At 34.8% G+C, this 15965-nt stretch overlaps 1 protein-coding gene across 2 annotated transcripts in view; it reads left to right on the top strand.

Moving 5' to 3' along the window:
- The first annotated feature begins 2977 nt into the window (after positions 1–2977).
- Positions 2978–15965, top strand: part of SNX24 (sorting nexin 24) — a 68878-nt gene continuing 55890 nt past the window's right edge. For both annotated transcript variants that reach the window (XM_026720439.2, XM_026720444.2), the window contains exon 1: positions 2978–3187. In XM_026720439.2, coding sequence (XP_026576224.1) covers positions 3053–3187 — 135 coding nt within the window. In that variant the 5' untranslated portion in view covers positions 2978–3052. The remainder of the gene's footprint in view (positions 3188–15965) is intronic.

Below are 15965 nucleotides of genomic sequence, written 5' to 3'. Positions count from 1 at the left end.
TTAAATTGTTATGATTTTCTAAGGAGTTTCCTGTTTTAAAATCACATTTACACAGTAAAAAAAGACAGTGCTGAAATTCTGTAGAGTCAATTGTTCAGTTGGATAACATCCAGATATCTATTTTAGGTTTTTTAAGTCACTATAGAATTTGGAAAAATGGCATATCATTAAAAAAAATCTGTGATTATTTTCATGTTCCTGAAAGATATTTAAATTCTATGGTTGGAATTTTTGTCTCAGTGGAAACATGCATTTTGCCACCTCTACTTCCTCTGAAAAAAATATGGTGTTGGTTCTAGCTGTATATAGCTAGCAGGTATTTTGGCAACTTTAGTTGTATTATTTCCAGGGCTGCAGGGCTTAATTCATTCTCATGAGATAAATTTACACATGCATGCAACAATTGCTTGAATATTTTATGAATCAGTCCTAAAATGGAAATCCCACATAGAAGGTAACCAAACATCCCAGTCAGTTCTATAATTTGGATGCATTTTCCTATTAATGGATAGAGAATTTACATGCTTGTTCTATGAAAAAGTATTAAAGTAATCATTGTGTTGTTACACAACAGCTTTTTTTCCTAATGTTATTGTTCAATGGCGATAATTACCTGCATGATTTACTGCTGCAATATTGCAGCAAATTTTTGCCCTTTTTGAATTAACTGGTGGAATAGCCAAGGTAGGTGATGGCATTACATTGTTTGGAATGGTAAAACAAGGGATTACAAAGAGGTCCAAAGGGATTCCCACACATTAGAGAACTGGATATCAAAGATTTCATTCAATGTGAGCAAGTGTAAAACGATGCACATTGGTGCCATCCAACTAACTATTCATGCAAACTAATAGGATCAGAGTTACACCACATGTAATCAAACTTGGAATTTACTACCACAAGATATGGGGTTGGCTAGCAACTTAGCTTATTTCAAAAATGGTTAGACCAAGTCATGGAAGACATGGGGATCAGTGGCTATTAGCCTTGATGTCAGTGTAACTGTCTCTGAAGGCTTATTGCAGGGAGACATGTATGCTTCCTTGGGTAGTTGATCGGCCACTAGGAGAATAGACTCTGAACTCAGTGAATGCAGGGGAATATTTCCATTACTCGTTTATCAGAGTTTCATGTAAGTCATACTAATATACTATATAAAAGGAATCTTAAGTAAACGAATAAAATTTGTTGCTTATTCATAAAGCCATCCAATATGTGGTATGTTAGTGTAAAAAAAGTAATCTCCATCTCACTCTGCTTTCAAGCAATTCAAAGGAAAAACTAGCACCAATTTTGTGAGTATTTAATTAAATAAATGGGCTGATTTGGATTGATCTTCTCTAACTCTCATCAAACTTTGGCCCCTCGTCACAGGTGAAGTTTTCAATGTACATTATTTCTCACCCAAAATAAATTTGTAAAGATCTCCTTTAAAACTGGAACTGTGAAAACATTAGGACTTCACTAATCTAGAGTCCCAGATATCATTTGGAATCGAGATTTGAGGCAAAAACAGTTTTTTCTGAAAAATCACTTCACATTCTGTCAAAATAACTTCAAGAATACAGCATAAAATAATCCAGGAAGTAATAACTCCAGGGTAATGTTTTGGAATCCATATGGCTACTGACAATGGTTCATGAAAAGCACTGCTAAAGTGAGACTCATGAAAAAGTATAAGATGACTCCTGTAGATGCCTAGGATAATTAATGCTTCCCTCAAATTTGCCAAAATCACTTGGATGACTTCTATAGAAACATGATGTAGACTGGTGATTCAAAAGTGGAACTTTTCATACCATGGTCAATGTACTGAAGGGCATTAAGAAATCAAGCAGAGCAATGGATACATAACCTCCATCCTGCTCCCACTGTAGATCATTCAAAAGTGCAATCGATGCCATTTCCATTCAAAATCCAGTTCTGAATCTTGAGTGAAAGGGCTTCATATCCATCAGCCTGAGGAGCAGTTTTCCTGAAAGTCTTTTTTTTTGTCCAGGATATGATCAGCACTAAGGCTGAGTCCAGACAAGGTCTTTAAATGCCATTTCAATTTCCTTGAAATATAAGATGTTACAAATGCAGCTTCTAAATACATTTTTGAATTGGCTTAAAATGTTAGGTTTGTCTATGGATATTAATGTGTAAAGACCTACTATAATGCCTTGAAATTTAAAATCGTGATAGTTACGTTTTCTCCCACAGCAGTACTGTACTGTCTGTAGCTGCAAGAACAGAATTTCAGACTATACACAATCCTATTTCATATGTATTTAGCTTCAAACAAATCATTTATATAGGAGAGAGAAAAATCTCTCCTTAAATAAAGCATCTCCTTAAATAGAGAGCAATATTCGAGTTCAAGTAAACAGAAGGCAGCAAAGAATGAGTCCAAAGAATCGAGGAGTCTGCAATTTTTAAGCATGTCAAGAGCGCATCTTTTGCAATCTAACTGTCTCCGAAGTTAGAAAATTTGCATTTTATTTTACAAACTTGCAGCCATTGTAGTATTTTTTTTTTCTTCCTTCTGTTTACGGTCTAGCAGCTAGCCTATCTATTAATATTACTACTGGGTGACATTTCAGATTGCGCATTCCAAAACAGGCGTTCCCCTTACTCAGTACTGCCTAATGCGTCAACTTACAATTAAACAGGGGGCGGGGACACTTAAGGGCTGCCCTTATCCCACATTGCTGCAACCGCTTTAATGAAAGTATGAATAATGCCTGTGGCCGAAACTGTCGCAACCTCCAGCAGGAGCAAAGATAACATTTCCCCTGGCGCACAAGAACGCCCTCCCTATCACCCAAGACCAGGAGAGCTGGGAGTACCCTCTCCCTCCCCTCCTCCTCCTTCCCAGTCCATCTTGCACCAGGAATCACGTGGAGGAAGAGCGGAGACTGGTGTTCCCATAGAGATAGGGAAAAAAAAAAGGGGGTTGCCTTTGCCAGTCATGTGATTTGCACTGGCCCACGGCTCCTTCCGCCAGGCTTTGCGCTGCCTGGGGGACGTAGAGCGCCCCCTCCCCTCCCCTCGCCTCCCCTTTCCACGAATGCCTCTCCTCTCCACCCCCCCAACCCACCGTGGCGAATCCGTCCAGGGGCTGCGCTCGCGCACCGACCGTACCATGGAGATTTTTATTCCTTCGTTCCGCTATGAGGAGAGCGAATTGGAAAGGGGCTACACGGTGAGTGGTGGGCAAAGCGAAGGAGCTAGTGACTCTCTTCCCACCCCCCCTCGCCTTCCCCCTGCAGAGGATGGGATGGTACAGCTCGGGGCTGGGCGCTTGTTTGCTTTCTCCCGGAGGAGCGCGCGCAGACGGTGCCCCTGAATAGAAGGGATTTGCAGGGCTGGTTCGTTGGGCTAGCTGCCAGGTCGCCGACAAGAAGGCGAAAGAGTTTAGTGCTAAATTTATTTCGCAGGATCCAATCGGGGTCGGTCACCGGGATCAGTCTTAGGCTTAAGCTGACGTGCTTTGGGACTCCTGCTGGAGCCTATCCTCAGGGAACTTCTTTTCTAGCAAGAGTGTGTGCGCTTTGGACCAGGGGTCTCCAACCTTGGCAACTTTAAGCCTGGAGGACTTCTGGCTGGGGAATTCTGGGAGTTGAAGTCCTCCAGGCTTAAAGTTGCCAAGGTTGGAGACCCCTGCTTTGGACTATTTTGTGTGTGGTACTCATGGGGTGCCTGATGGTGTGTTGTACAATTAACAAGTCGCACACAACCTGGCACCATTTCAATAGCACAAGCTAAAGAGACCAAAGTGCACACACTGCTAGACAGAAGTTCTCTGAGGATGGGCTACAGCACCAGTCTGAAAGCTCGGAAGATAAAACCTATGATCCTGATCAACCCAGATTGGATTCTACAACATTATCTTGGGACACATATATTCGACTTAATTCATAAACATATTTAGAGTATAGTGTAAATCTAGTGAATGATTGGGTTGCCATTTCAACTGGTCATTCTATAACATTGCAAACCTAGCTACCTGACGACCTAAGGACATTCTAAGTGGGCTCTGATGGAAGATTTGGATCAGATTTTACTCTTGATTAAAAAAATTCTGGGTCTTAGGACAATTTATCTTCGAGCATGTGTGAAATGTTCCCTAGAGATACATAACGCCACACAAAAGGCAGCGGGTACCAAAGCAGATACAAATTGTATTTATGAAAAAAAAATGCTTTTTCCCTTGTCTGGAGTCCTCCAAAGTGCACTAATTGAAGTGTGGCCTGCTATTTTTGGCCCTTGCTCCACACAGTGGAGTGCATGTGTCTGTTTTAAAGTTGTAGCTCTTTCTCTTAAGTGAAGAAGCAGTGGTTTTTGTCAGAGTAAAATATTTAGGGTTACTTAACCTGTAGCCTAATTATTAAATTTGATTGTCCAACATCAGTTCCTGCCAAATGTCCAACTAACAAATACTAATTCTGCTGTGTGGTTCCTCACAAATCATGAGTTAAATATAGATGGAAACTGTTTTACGATCCCATATTGACCAAACTAGAATTAACTTCCATTCTTCACTTCTCTCTGCAACATGTGAACTAATGCTAAGAGACAAGCTGTTGAATCTGACTTTAAATGGGGGGAGGGGGTTTGTCTCACTTATTCATAAAGAATATGAATTAAGTCTTATATATAATTCAAACAAGATAGAGGTGTCACTTATGAGGAGCCTGCAATAAGAACTGAGTTTGGATGGGATGCTTACTCTCAAAACATCAAATTTCCTTTTGGATGCTTCTGGATTCTGTTTTGCATTTGGGGACTTGTCTGAAGGTGGAAGTACCTTTACCTGATTTAAGGCAATGATACATAGAATGCATATGAATTAGACCTGCCTCTGCCTTAGTTAAGTTAAACTGGATTGGTGCAATACACATTACTTGGGGTTTCTATTTGGAAAATATAGTTGGTCTAAAAGAATGCTAATGGGCAAATGTTTGAGATGGAACCGTAACGTACAACTCCATTGATTACTGTGGCTCCTTCTCTAGTTCACTTTGCCTGATTTAGGGCACAATTCAAAGTTACAGTACAGGTAATCCTTGACTTACAACAGTTCATTTAGTGATCATTTAAAGTTACAACGGCACTAAAAAAAGAAATTTATGACTGTTTTTCACACTTAAAACTGTTGCAGCATCCCATGGTCACATGAACAAAATTCAAACACTTGATAACTGATTCACATTTCTGATGTCCCAGGGTCAAGTGGTCAGTTTGTGCAACCTTCTGACAAGCAAAGTCAATGGTCGTGTTACTAACTTAACTGCATTGATTCACTTAACATCTGTGGCAAGACAAGTCATAAAATGGCTTAAAAAATTCACTTAACAAGCATTTCACTTTGCTACAGAAATGTTGGGCTCAATTGTGGTCATAAGTTGAGGACTACCTCCAGTTACCTTGAATCTTTAGTTCTAGGATAGCTTGAGATCTTTTCATATTATGCTCCCTAACATTTATTACAGTATTACAGTATTCTCTACCCTAAAATCTGATGAAAAGTCTGTTCTCTTGGCAGAGGCAGGAGTGATGAAGACAATAGAAAGAGGTACTCAGTGGCTACATTTAAACTCTGGACCTCTGTGCCTCAGGAAGCCACACCAGAACTTTCTCCAGTAGTCTTTCATCAGTTGGTTAAGAACTTTTATTTATAAGATTACCAGATCTGGGCTAGAAAACTGCAAGTGGCCTGGAAAAGCCAGAGATTTTTGTACTTTTTGACTGCCATCTCCAGTCATAGACTTAGTAACCCTATTATTTAGGAAAACATTTGTTTTTCAGATAAGTGTAAATTTCATTTGATAATTTCCTCTGTATTTGTCTGCTTTATAGGAAAATCTTACTGCACTTGTTTACTACACATTTTTCATTTTGCACTAGTTTCAGTTTTTGTTAGTCTTCATGATAGAAGGATAGCATAAATTTTCATTAAAATAAAATAACATTAACTAGCCTTTTCTTTATTATCTGGCATTAACATTTCTGGGAGTGGTAGATTTGAGTTCCCAAATAGAGGACTTGTCAGAACTAATTTCTTTGAGTAGAAACTAACTTTACAGGAAAATCACAGTTAAATATTTTCCAAATTTAGTAACATGCATTCAACTCTCTCATCTCATTATTTTTGTTAGTGGAGTTATTTTTTATCCCACCTTTGTCTTTATAAATAATTCAAGGTGGGAAATATATCTTCCGGTAGTAGTTCTAGTATTCCTAATTTCCACACAAGAACCCTGTGCGGTGAATTGGGCTAACAGAGAGTGACTGGCCCAAAGTCACCCAACTGTCTTGCATGTCTAAGGCAGAACTAGAACTTACAGACTCCTGGTTGCTAGCTGGCCTGATGCCTTTTAAAGTCTTCAACCAATTCATACTATTATTGATTTATCAGTCTATCATTGTTTTATAATGAAATTTAACCCAACATTTAAAAGCAATATGCAGTATATGTATAAGATTTGAGTACACTACTTTCTATCATTTTTTTTTGAACAAAACAAGCACTAATGTTGGGCATTTTCAGTATCATTACAGCAATATAACTTTATAGAGAAGTGGTTTTGGTGCCTTTTCATTTGACAGTGGGATTCTATTCAGACTTTCTAAGGATATTAGATATCTATTGTATATGGAAAGATTGCTCAGTGATATATTTTCTTCAAATCATGCTGGTCAACATTTAAACTTTTTACTAACACTTTAAATTGATGAGTGGATCTCCAAACTATTGATTTCTCTGTTTAAAAATGCAACAGTTGTTCATAATTTGGTAGTGAATAACCTTTAAATGTAGACATTTTGTGAACATATCCTTGGGGAACAATTTAACTTTAAAATGACACCCATGAGCACTTGTTATCATTTAAGTATGATTCTTTTGCCAATGATAGAAGAGCAAATACTAGATAGATTTCTAATGTTCATTCCAGTATGAGGAAACCACCTGAATAAATTAATTTGTGCTTGATTCATATTGATCAGAAATGTTAACAGGTATGTTATAGGTCAAGGTGACATATGTTTAAGTAGATCAAAGTGCAAAGGGCATATTTGACAGACAGGCTTAGAGTGTTCTTAATTACGGTTCCCCCCATCCTACTAGCTTTTAATGCTGTCTTAAAACACTTTTTAAAAAGATAAGTTTACCCATCCTTAGTCTTACTCTTGCCACTTGTCTTCTCTCATAAAGATAAGTTAATTATACTTAATTATAAAGTAAGTGTAGCTCTTCACAGTCTAATGGAACATCATGTACAGATTAATAACAAAATATCTTTAAAAGTATTTGGAATGTGTTTTTATTCTTTTGTAGCACTCTTCTACATTATTAATATAGAAGTGGTACATAATATACAGTAAATTATTATCTCTCTTTTAATTTTGAAATGTTTGGTCTAGTTCATTAAGTTCTTTTGTGAATGAAGCAATACATGGAATAGAGTTTAAAAAAATACTCTACCAATGATATTTGGCTTATTTTAAAATTTTTAGCTAGCAAAACTGTACTTAAATTGAAGACTACAATTATTAATACCAATTATTTTATTAATAACATAGTCATTGAAGTTAAAAAAACCTGTTCTAAACAAATGAACTATCTGTTGTTGTTTAAAAGAATAAATGTTTGTTCCAAAAGCAAAATAATCCAGCAGTGCTTATATGCAGTTTTTTAGGCTGTCCTAAGGAAAACATATCAACTTAGAAAAATTCATGAAAATAGATGTATTGAGTGAATGTGCATGAACATGCATGTATAAATCACATAAGCTCCACATACTACACATGCACACACACAAAGAGAGCGGGGGAGAGTGGGAGGGAATTGAAGGTTTTCTGTCCCAAAATGAAGGTCTATTTTGGGGCCTGAAAAAAAATCCAATATTTGCTTTCAATTCTGCAGTAGATATTCACACTGCACAGATATAACTTACTGCTTTAAATGTTGGACCTCCCCATATAGTTGACATAGGTAATTTCTTGAAAATATGTAGCTATCTTTAAATAAAATTTCCAGTATAAAACATTAATTATTCCTGTTTAGCTGTTTTGGTAATAAAAGTATTATTTAAAAGCACAGTTTAAAAGCCATGTAGACAAATATTAATATGCTGTAATGGTACTTCAGAATGGAGGAAAATGAAATCCAATGTCTCCTCATCATTCCATTCATAATCTCAAAATAAGGAGCTTGATTATGTGGTGAAATAATCAATAAGATAGCTGTAAGTATATATTGATCAGGAAAATTGCTTTTATAACATGTAAACAAATTTCACTCCAGCTGACTTGGTTTCTTCTTTCTTCCTGCATTCAAATGGGTTTTCTTAGGTTCTGTGATTGAGAAATACATTAAGATGAGTAGAATCTACTTTTAATGGTGTTTAAGATCTCAATATATTTATTTTAGCGCTAATGTTATTACTTTAGTAATGTAACCTATATGTGCTTTACGTAGTATCTAAATATCTTCTAATAATGTTAGATGCTATTATGTCTTGTAACTCATGGTATCTATTTTCATGTTATACTACTTATTTTCATCATAATATATTCATGAAAATTTCAAACAATGATCAGTTGATTGATATTTCTTTTCCAGTACATTGTTTTACAATAAGTTTAGAGCAGTTTTTCCAAATAGTAACAGGTATATTTAAGTTTTTAGATTGAAATACTTAGAAGCTGTTTAACAGTAACAATAACAGAGTTGTAAGGGACCTTGGAGGTCATCTAGTCCAACCCCTTCTCTCGCAGGAGACGTTTACTATTTCTGATAAATGGTTGTCCAGTTACTTCTTAAAAGCCTGCAGTGATGGCCATTTTTGTTGCTCTTCTATGAATTTTTTCCAAAGTCTCCCTATTTTTTTATTGAAATAATACCAGACAAAAGCAGAGTCAGTACTGTACAGGCAGGAAAGAGACCAGATACCTCAAAGGTCAATCCTCATAAAAATGCATAGCAAGGCAAAAAAACAATAGCAATGGCATTAATGCTTCTCATATTACTCACAGTTCTGTAAGTTTCCTGTTTTTTCCACTTATTTTTGAATAAAATGTTTTTTTTAATTCTGTGTATTGTCAGAATAAGTACCATACATGACGAGTTAGCAAAACTGTGGTCTGCTACTAACAAATGAAGCCGGCAGAATTAGTGATGATTCAGTCCCATGTTCAATTCAGTGGAGAAATTATATGAATTACAGTATTAAAAGGAATAGGTGGAACAGTAAGGTCAGTTCTACAGAAGAACATAGCCTCCATTTATATTACCAGTTATTCTTTTTATATGAAAGGAAAGTTTTGTCCAAATCTGAACTAGAAAGTTGTGTAAAACCTTCATAATGGGTCAGAGAATGTTTATTTGGTAGGCTTCATTTGAGCCAATAATGATTAAACTGCTTCTCTTGGTGCCACTGAGATTGTACAAGATAGCAAAGAATTGGACTTTGAATTAGAATTCTTTATTGGCCAAGTGTAATTAGACACACAAGGACTTTGTCTCCGGTGCGTAAGCTCTGAGTGTACATGTAACAATAGTGATAGATCATAATCATAATCATTGTAAAAACACATTCATCATAAAGCATTAGATACAACACTTAGTGATATTCATAGATACTAAATAAGCAATCAACATAAGTTATACTAAGATACTAAGTAAGCAATATAAATAAGATAAAAGCAATAAAATTATAGTCATAAGGAGATAGGGAACAGGGAAGATGAGAATAATGATGGTAATACTGTCTTTCTAGATAGTTTGACAGTGTTATGGGAATTAGTTGTTTAGCAGAGTGATGGCATGGGGGGAAAACTGTCCTTGTGTCTAGTTGGTCTGGTGTGCAGTGCCCTATAGAGTCATTTTGAGGGTAGAAGTTGAAACAGTTTCTGTCCAGGATGTGAGGGGTCTGTAGATATTTTCACAGCCCTGTTTCTGGCTCATGCAGTATACAGGTCCTCAATGGAAGGCATAATATGTTTGCTGCTTTTTCTACAATTCTGAAGACCTGGCTCTCTTGGCTGATTCAGTTAGAATGACTTAGATGCTCTCTGTCCAAAGTACTTTTAATCAAGGGCCTCACGTCCTCAATTTATGATCAGTCATTTAATGGCCATTTGAAGTTATGACTAATCGTCCCACACTTTAGTTGTCATACATACATCTTCCGCTCTCATGGGGTGTGCATTGCACTTTGCACTTTGGCAACCAGCTCATCTTTATAGCCATTTGTAGCATCCTGCAATCACATGACTATAATTTGTGACACATTTTGCCACTTTCCAGCATTTACTTCCAGTTCAAAAAAAAAAAAACCCACCCCAGGGGGAGCATTGATTTGCTTAACCATGGTATTCATCCATCGTAAAGAAAGTAAAATAAATTGGATTTCATTATGTGATGCTTTGACTGCAACACCTTATGACTGTAATTCCAAGCTCAGTTATGGTCATTTTGAGGATTGCCTGTATGTTAAGGAAATAAACTTTCTACATTTTAAAAGTTGAAAGCTGTAGAAGTGTTAATGAACCTCAGGCTGCTATTTCATTCCATCTGCCTCAGTTGCTACAGTGAAGCTAAAATCATATTTAGTTCTGTAAATGGTGAATTCAAATTATTATTGAGTGAACATTAAAGCAAATAGTTTAGAAAGTTGCCCTAACTTTTAACTTTTGCTTTTGGTATGTTTCAAGAGAAAGTATTGGACATAATAAACTGGAAAAATTATCCTGAATTTTAGATTTAATTTTTTTAGTTACAAGGAAAAGCACGAGCTTTTTCTAATCCTGAAAAAACATCAGCTTCATTTAGCAGCAGAATATTTAACTGAAAACATTGGCTGGTATTTCATCTGTAATAAATTTATGTTAAAGCTATACAAAACACTTTGTTAGAAGCACTATAATGTGTTTAATATATTCATTGTAGCAACTTCAAAAACAGTAGATGACCTTGCCTGGAAAGGATGCTCTGTGTTATTTCATTCAATTCAATTTAGATGCTGCCTGAATTCAAACTAATTATAAATGGTGAAAATTTTGTACACATTGGTGGCATAAACTTCTGTAGCAACTCCTCCTCTTGAAAAATAATTTCATTAGGACATTCTTAACTATATCTGTGTTTTCTACAGAAGATCTTAGAAAGACTTAAGATCACACTGTTGTACTGGCAATTGTAGTGGTAAATGAACACATTTGTTTTTCATAAGCTTTTGATCCAGGATGCTAATTCTGTTAATATTATATTGATTTATATTTTTTAGTCTCTGTAACAAATGCAGTAGATTAACTTTTTCATGTTACTTAGATTTTTTTTTGCAAGTATTTTTTTATACAGCATTTTTCTGCTGCCTTTAAGGAACAATAATTTTGTAAAACAGAATAATTCCAAATCTTAGATGTAAAATAGTACTTCTGTATAAAAATGAATCTCGGTGGAAATTGAAACATAAGTCCTCAATACAGATAATGATGAAGTATAAATAATTTATATAGCTTACTTTTTCATGATCAAGTAATATACAGGTGTTTTCAAAACTATTTGCAAAACATAAAAAATATTTCAGGGTACACTACTTCTTCAATTCTTTGGAATTTGGCCTCAAAACTAAGGTGTGATTAATCATGCAATCTAAATACCACACTTACCTTTTAAACTGACCCAACAGAGATAACACTCAGGAATGGAGTGGGAGGAATAGAACATACAAGCAAAATAAACAGATCGTTGTTAGTTCTACATTCATTCAGCTAATTGCACATAGGCTATTAGTGAAACAGTTCCATTTACAGAAGTGGGAAAAGAATCCAGCTATGACATGTAAGCTAGAATTAAAAAGCATTAGACTTCACATATTGTGTACCCTTGCATATCAGTACATACATTTGCCTTGATATGAATAAAGACTTGTATTTTATAATATACTAAATCTTTCAAAATATTGATTTAGGTTTAAAATATTAAAAGAATAATTTTCTTTATATAGGCTGAATGCGTTGTAAGTAAAGTTAGACTATTTGATGGGACCAAAAAATAAACAATTACTGGCAAACATAAAATAGAATGAGAAATATTTCATAAAATTTTTTTCATGGAATCTTAGAGTTGAGTGAAATAGTTAACATTCTTACCACTTGGTTGTAGGCAAAAGAACAAACCAAACTTTCATTATCTTCTGGTTGCATTGGTATTACAGTTCTCATAATTCTGAGAGTTGTAATCTTAACATACCTGTAATGTACTAGAGGTAAATCAGAAATAGATTATAAAGCAAAAATAGAAAAAAATAGAGTTTCTGTTTGAAAACAGGAAAAATAAGGTTATTGAGTTTGCTTTGACTTTTCCTATTACTCTGAACTGCAGGAATTATCAGAAAGTTACTTTAAAGTCTGTGTTAATAATTTCAATATGGTCTATCATGCCTTTGGAGATCATTGTTAGTTACTGGAAATGTTTCACAAGTGTTCAGTAGACAGATTACTGATTTCGTAAGAACAACTGACAGCAAACAGAAGATTCTCAACCTTTTTAAATTACTTGTAATCTGAATTGTCAAAACTGGCTGCTTTAAAAGGGAAACTCTACTAAAATAATCTCCAGATAGCTTTATCTGTTGGGGGCTATGAACTCAATGCCTTGTTTCTAAAATATCACTTTTTTCCAGTTTACTAGAAAGCTGAATAACCTTCTTAAGTGAAGAGCTCATGAACCCACTTCCATGAATATTTCTAGTCTCAGCTCTTCTTCCTAGGTCACCAGTTACTTTTGTTTATAGAAGTAGACAATAGATCCGATAAAAATGGCTAGTCTCTTGGCCTTCGTTTTATTTATAAAATCAGAAAAGAACAATGTTTTGCTATCCTGTGGTCAAAATAAGAGCCACCTTGCTTGTTCACAAGTGTTCAAATTCTAGAGATAAGAAGGATAAAATAATAGGGTACAATGGAAAGAGTGCAGTGTAATTATTTGTGGCTTGTCAAGGGACGCCCTTTCAGGCCCCAAGTGATTCAAATCTGGGAACTCTGTACAATTCTCTAAGCTCAGCCTGGCCAGCATCTCAGAAATCTCGCCCCATTTCTTCGACAGTGCTGAAATTGCATCAGTTTGTCATGCACTGAGCATGCCAACTCTATACAATATCATTTGCTTGCAAATCGGCCTGGCCCCAAAGCTCTGATACACATTCTTTGGTATCTGACTCTTGGCCTGTGATTTGTCATGTCTCTAGTACTATCAGTTTGAGGTAATTTTAATAGGTTCTGATGGTTTGCTTCTGGGAATAAAGAATGCATATAGCTTGCTTTACTTTGGGCCTCTTACTGTGTTGTGCAACTGAGGCATCATGTTGGTGGTACTTATTTAAATAATTGCAAAGGAAATGAAACTATTATGTGTGTACTTTTGCATTAACAAATGCAATGTCAGCTGTGACAAATATTGAGAAATTTCAAGACTTATTATTCCCATTTCTGAAATTCAGCATTCCTTTTAAATAGTTTTGTCATTTTCTGCTGTAATGTAGTAATATGACATAGTTTCTATTTATTAAAAAGGGAAACACTTGTTAGAATCATATGAGTTTAGTTACATTTCATTTTTTTCTGATTAACTGTCTACATTGTGATCTTGAAGAGTTTGCTTGTTTTTCTAAATACAGTTATATAAAAGAAGTTCCATAAACCTCAATGTAAATTTTCTCTTGAAATGTATAGAATTCTGCTATTAATATTAACTGAATAGATCAAAAGATTTTCAGACATCTTGACCAAAATATATATTTAATATCTTATTACAGATGATATCCCATTTTCATTTAAACATCTTTAAAAACAAGTATTTCTATTAGGTAATCAGTAATTTAATAGTTGGTAAATAGATGTTATTGTCTAGAAAAGTGGTGTGTGGCTACCTTAGCAAAATAATTCAGCTATGTTATGAAATAAATGCCATATTTTACTCTTCTTTTGACACCATAAAATGAGATTGTTTTATTGTTGACATCTCTGATCTTTGCATCATTTTTAACTGACTCTCTTAATTGATTACTTCTGTGATATCAGAGCCTGCAGCATAGCTCTCTAAAATTCTGCTGACATTAATCGATTACCATAAAGGTGTTAATGTTTGCTATTTCATCTAAGAAACATTCAAAATTATAGATAAAAGCTGTCAGAGAAGAAAACTCATCATATTTTGAATTACTGTTGATTTATCAAGAAGTGTTTTAGGGATGTGTTAATGAATTTTTGGGGAAGCAACTAATCATTGAATATTGAATTGGTGTGGATTTTAATATTTTAATTGTAGCTTTCTTTTTAAAAAAATGCTTTCTTTTAATATTTAATCTCTATGGAGTTTTCACAAAAAGATTACTGAATTTCTTTTTACTGGACTTTGGAACTATTTGCTTTGGAGTATCTTTTGTTTAAAATATTTTTCCTATACAAACATGTACACAGGTAAATTCAGACTAGTGTAGACGTTATGTAAGAAAATGTTGTATTCAGACATAATATATGAATGTTTTATTTTTAAGATTTTGCTTGGGAAATACAATAAATATATTGAACTTTTAAGAATTAAAGGGATAATTCAGCTTCTAAAATAACCTTGCTTCATTATTCCTAAACATATTACTGTATCTACAGGAGTATTGGGACTGGAGAAGGCTCCATGTTGTATCTGCCTGCCATGTAGAAGTTAAAATATGAGACTTCTATCAGAATTTTTAAAAATGGCCTGTTAATTCAGAATCACACATGTGATTTGCTGCATAGAAATTCAAACCCAGACACTTAAAAGCTCAGTCACAATATATATTAACACAATGCCATTGGATTCCAAGACATGTAACTAATGCTCCAAAATTAAAAATTGCTGAAATCTTAGACTGGGATACCTAGGGCTCCAAAATGTTACAGACCTGAAAGATAATCCCTCAACCATCTTTCTGAGATAATTGAAATAATTGCATCCCGAGTGATGTCAGAATACACAAGATCTTTCTCCAAATCAGTGGGATGTTGGTGATAGTAGAGCTTGCAAGGTAATCTCTAGCTTGGATATTGTAATTTATCCTCTTACTTAAGGGAAATTGGGTTTTGATTGTATTTGTGGCCAAAATCTCCCAAGACAGATAAGACCTTTTTTTTTACCCTTAGCAGAGAATGCTAAATATTGCATGGCTATGACTGAAGATGTAAGCTAGTCTACAGCTTTGTCTTGTTAAAAAGGCTTATGTGAAAGTCTTGATTGACCAAAGTCTTGATGGGCAGCAGAGTTCAGTCATCTAGTTATGACTACAGCATATTGAAGCTTGTGATTTGCAGTGCAAGAGAAATAAATAATAAAGAACATGAAATAAATTAAATGCGGTGGGATAGATTTATTAAATGTTTGTGAAACTAAAAGAAAGGGAAAGTTGGTAATAGATCCTGAATGAAAATCGTCTGATCTTGTAAAATGAAGCTGATAAATGCATGTTAGGAAGTGAAAATGTAGGTTAATTATTTATCAGACAGCCAAAATGCTTGTCAGGAAAAATATATATCATTCCTTAAGATCTGGCTATATCACCTGGGGAATCTCCTTTTGTGGTGTTGTATATTTTAATTTTTTATAATATTTTGTTTCAGATAAAGACTTTTTATTTTTATAATGATTGCTTTTATATATTTGTTTTTTTTATTAATTGTGATACACCACCTAGAATTGCTTTCTGTGAGATCAGTGGCCATATACATGAGATAAATGAATAAAACTATTCTGTTCATGACAAATTTGTATCAATGGGAGCAATATGAGAGTGTACAACAAAATGTTTGGGGCTATTCAGAGACCAAAGAATGAATAAGAATGCTACTATCTGGTGAAAAGTCACCAAACACATCAAAGAGATGCTTGTTTTTGAATAAATGGGTTTAACATATAATACCCATGCATGCAAAATAGA

This window comes from Pseudonaja textilis, chromosome 2 (assembly GCF_049901715.1).
Source record: "Pseudonaja textilis isolate UNSWEBS1 chromosome 2, rPseTex1.2, whole genome shotgun sequence".
NCBI classification, from domain to species: Eukaryota; Metazoa; Chordata; class Lepidosauria; order Squamata; family Elapidae; genus Pseudonaja; species Pseudonaja textilis.
Note: the sequence above shows the minus strand (reverse complement) of the source record. Positions and strands in the feature narration are given on the sequence as shown.